General features: G+C 47.7%; 1 protein-coding gene across 1 annotated transcript; it reads right to left on the bottom strand.

Annotated features, from left to right (window-relative positions):
- Window positions 1-1520: 1520 nt before the first annotated feature.
- Window positions 1521-4233, bottom strand: PCLAF (PCNA clamp associated factor). The gene is made up of 4 exons (XM_026856485.1): window positions 4194-4233; window positions 4036-4113; window positions 3788-3943; window positions 1521-2056 (listed from the first exon to the last, which is right to left on the bottom strand). Exons 1-4 carry the CDS (start codon window positions 4231-4233, stop codon window positions 1884-1886), a joined length of 447 nt encoding a protein of 148 aa, XP_026712286.1. The 3' UTR covers window positions 1521-1883.
- Window positions 4234-4239: the final 6 nt, after the last annotated feature.

The following is a 4239-nucleotide window of genomic DNA, read 5'->3' as shown; positions in this document are numbered from 1 at the left end:
GGAGCAAGAGCAATTTTAGCAGCTCCTTAACACCACATTTTGCTCTTTTATGAGATTTTACAGCAGGGTGGATGTATACCACATAAGCAACTATTTGATCCCGAGCTTCTTTTGTGTACAGCATGCACATTGCATCCTTCCACAGCCTCTTATGTTCCTGCTCCATCAGGTTTCAACTTTTTAATGACAAGTAAGTTGGAGCGAATCCAGAGAGTCTTTGTTAAGGTCTTCACCAACAGTGTTCCTTAACCATTGGCCTGGGAGAGCAGCCTTGATTTAATTTTTTTAACAGTAGCTCTTAGTCCTTCTCCCTTTCCCAGCTTGCAGCTGCATGTCTCTCAGGGGGCTGATGAACTCAACTAGCACAGGAGTTGATGCAGATGACCTGCAGCTCTGATAAAAGTGCAGGAGGTTTTGCTGGCTCCCAGGCAATTTTAGAGGAGAAACTGTGAATGAGGACTACAGTTAGTTTGGCTGGTCAAATGGCAAAGGAAAGAGCCTGTAGCCGTGGGACCTGAAGCAGCACAGGCCCTGCTCTGCCTTGGCTGGGATTCCCCGTTCGGGAATGCCCACCCCTGCTCTCAGACTGAGCATCGGAACTAGGCCAGCCCTTGCCCTCACACAAACGAGTCCTTACCAGCACCAGGAGTACTTCATTCAGGCTAACGAAGGGGTAGGAGAGCATTTCTGCATGCTGAGAATCTGTGCTTTGCCAGAAAGGCTTAGTAACTCAGTAACTAATACAGTTACTAAGATCATGAAGATCTCCTGGCCTCTCTGCACCAAGGGAACACCTGCTAGCAGGGCGCTAGCTGAGCCCACAGGTACCCAAGCTTTGCAACAGGGAATGCAGATAAGATCTTATGCAGCTACTTACTGAACAGGCTGCCTGTTCGGTATCTTACTAGCACTGTGCTTCAGTTCACTAAAGAATAATCAGAAAATGAGGTTTCTTTGTTATTTTGTGGCATGTCAAAGTCTGTAGTTTGTACAGCACATCATCACAAGCTTATTCCCCTTAATTTACATATTTAAAAAAAAAAATCTGTTAAAAATAAATCTTCATTTGCTACTTCTCAAACAACTTTAACTGCTTCTCTATAACAACCTTTCCATTTGTAGCGTTTTTAGGAAGAGGCTTTTAGACAGTGTTCACCACTTTCCCTGTAGCTATACCAGGCTGAGCTTCTAGAGCTGCCTCTAAATTCTCCTTATGTGTAAATGCTCACCTTTTCATCAGCTCAAATATACTTTATCATTTGTGGTGCTTCTAAGGAAGAACAGAAGCAGAACAGAACCCCTGAGAGTTTAAAACCCATCATTTCTTTTCCACAATACCACTCTTTCATATAAGTTACCCCAAAAGTTTTGCAACATCCTCAGGCCCTTCACAGTAACAAGTTTTATTTGGTTTTTGCAGTTCATTGCTCCCCAGGCTTTCAGGGGCTTGATTTATTAGAACAACCCAGTTTGCTTCAATTTTACTTCACCTCTAAATAGTAGCAAGTGACACCTGTCCTTCCACCTCACCAGTGTCTTTTCAAATCCAGCTTTCACATCTTTGGGTAAAGTGGTCATCATTAAAAGCTTTTACTTCAATAAAGACATGACATGGATGTATTTTCAAGATGCTTCAGTCTATTACAAAACTGATTATCTGCTTCGGTCTATTAGAAAACTAAGGATCCTGCAGAACAAGCATGATCACACAAGTCTCACACAAGCACAAGGCAATCAAAAGCTAACAGCCTCAGAGTATGCAGGAGTCACTGAGGAACTCAAGTAAACCAAGATAAAAGTTAAAACAGTAACTTATACTGAACGCTAAGCTTTAAAAAGTATATATTTATTTCTCCACAATGCTCTTGCAGTCTCTCAAATTTTTAGTTCTGTAGAAGAGCTGAACATAAGCCACAAAAAAACTGTAAAAAACTATACAAATATACAAAAGCCAGGTCAAGTATAGGAGACACGTGGTTTATCATTAAAATCGGGGTTGGATCATGTCTACTCTTCTTTGCCATCTTCTGCAGGATCTGGTGGCAGGGGGCAAGCTCTTCAAAAGTCATTATCAATTCAAAAGAGTTAGCAGAACTCAAACAACTCTTGTTTGAAAGTCTAACAAAGCCCTTTTCTTGGAGGCTGGGTGAACTAAATGACTTTAATTAGCCCCAGGCTGCACCTTGACACATTAGGATAAAGTAGCTTGTATCAGTCCTAAGTGCTAGGAGCCCAGATTAAACAGCACACCCCTAACTTTCAAATGGGAAAGCCTGCTTCAGTGCAGAAAACATCACACACCGATACATGCTCAGACACTCTCTGCACCTCCTTTTCAACCCAGTGGGACACACACAGGTTCCACACCATCTCTAAGAAGCTGAAAATTTAACTCTTTTCATGCCTAAGTTCCAACCTGGCTAACTTAGCTGCATGATTGATAAAAACCCACTTGTGCAGTTAAGCGAGTACAACTCTTCTTCTTCCAGAACATACTGGGAAGCTGTAAATTGTTTTATATGGTGACGCAGTGTGTTCTCTGCAGGGTTATCACTGCCTGGTCCTTACTCAACCAAATTCCAAATGGAAGAGATGAAAGTTTTGCAGCACTCGAGTGCACATCTTTTGTTTCTCCAGGCAGCAGGGTGTCCTTAGAAGTCCTTCTTTGCTTGTCCTTCAAGACTATTCAGGAGTAATTCTTACAGGTGCCCCCCAGACAGTTTAGGATTATCTATATTTGGTGAAAAAAAAACCACCAACCCTTGGCATTGGAGAATAGAGTATCTGTAAGACAATGTTTCACACCGCTACAATTTTAGTCAATAGTGCAATTAATCTTTGAAGTGAGCTTGGCACAGCAATTCAATTTCTGATGTACAGAAGTCACTAGCAGTCTCCTAAGATTTTCTGAAACAGAGCTGACAGCCACAGTGTCACATGCAAACAAAAGTATGTCTGAGCACAGAGAATTTGCCTGAGCTACCAATTACTCCACCCATTTTTAGAAAACCATCACGAGGCAGTGGAGACAGATGCAGCGTTTTACCAGGATTTGCCGAGAAACTCTATTTCAATGAAGATATGAAGGTTGAGACACACCGTCAACTTTTCAGTGGTTGCTTGCTCCTTCAAAAGTAAACTGTAGTTTCAAAGCATACACAGAGGAAAACTAGTCACAATTCGCTCCATCCCAGGTGGCCCTGCCAGCCCTCAGCGCACCCCTCGCAGGCAGCCAGGCATGCCGCAGTCCGCACGGTTTGGAAGTGCCAGGATTTTGCTGTTCAGCATCACCCTACGGACCACCACCAGCACACGCTTTAAACCAACACCACGGAGAACCCGCTGCAGCGAGGACAGCTGCTGCACCGCCCCTGCTCTGCGGGCAGTTTTAGCTCAGAAAGCTTTTTAGTGGTGGGGTGGTTTTTTGTTTTTTTGTTTTGTTTTGTTTTTTAAGGAAGTGAACTTTAAGTTCAGGCAGCGTGTCTGGAGAGCCAGGCTACAGCCGAGCGCTGTACAAACCGGGTTCACGTTGCATTTTGCCTCTCTGATGCACCGAGTGCCTCTTCCCTGTCCGTTAGCCCCAAGGTACGACACTTCTGCACCTCCTACACCCCCACCTCAATGCAGTTTCGGTCTGTGGGGCCCTGCAGCGCTGTCTCCGCGGCGGAGAGCACATCAGCGACTAAATCCGCTCCTGGGAAAGCCTCGGCCTTTCCCGGGTGGGGCTGAGGAGAAACAAAGAGGGGTTGCCCCACCCGCCTCCGAAGCCCGGGGGGCCGACACCTACTTTTCAGCGGCCGGACCCGGGCCGCTGCTCCCCACCGCCTCTCCGCTGGGCGCACGGTTTCCTTCTGCGGCAGCCGCAGGAACTCGCCGATGCCCCTCTGCCAGGCGGGGACCGACCGCACGCACACCGGGTTTCCTCCGCCGCGGAGGCCCTGGCCTGCGGGGAGAGCGGCCGTCAGCCCCGCCGCAGGCCGGGGGGGATGGAGAGAGGAGGGAGAAGGAGGAGGAAGAGGAGAGCCCCGCTCTCACCTTTCTTAGCGGCCGGCGACGGTCCCGCGTTGAGGCTGCTGGCGCCCAGCACCTTCCGTGGAGCGCGGGCGACCAGCACTGCAGGGAGAGCGAAACGGTGAGCGACGGCGCCACAGAACAGCGCCCCAGTCCCATCTCCCCCTCAGCCCGGCCCGCACCTTTGCGGCAGCCGCCGCCCCCCGCCTTCGTCCGCACCATCCTGCC

The sequence above is a fragment of the Athene cunicularia genome, assembly GCF_003259725.1.
Source record: "Athene cunicularia isolate RWA chromosome 10 unlocalized genomic scaffold, athCun1 chr10_part1, whole genome shotgun sequence".
Lineage (NCBI taxonomy): Eukaryota > Metazoa > Chordata > Aves > Strigiformes > Strigidae > Athene > Athene cunicularia.
Note: the sequence above shows the minus strand (reverse complement) of the source record. Positions and strands in the feature narration are given on the sequence as shown.

Bases quoted from the DNA above. Each gene is read 5' to 3' on its own strand.
- PCLAF (XM_026856485.1), bottom strand. From the start codon at position 4,233: ATGGTGCGGACGAAGGCGGGGGGCGGCGGCTGCCGCAAAG. The intron at 4,114-4,193 runs GTGCGGGCCGGG...CTCTCCCTGCAG, and splicing joins GGGCGGCGGCTGCCGCAAAG to TGCTGGTCGCCCGCGCTCCA. The intron at 2,057-3,787 runs GTAGGTGTCGGC...TGACTTTTGAAG, and splicing joins CCGGGTCCGGCCGCTGAAAA to AGCTTGCCCCCTGCCACCAG.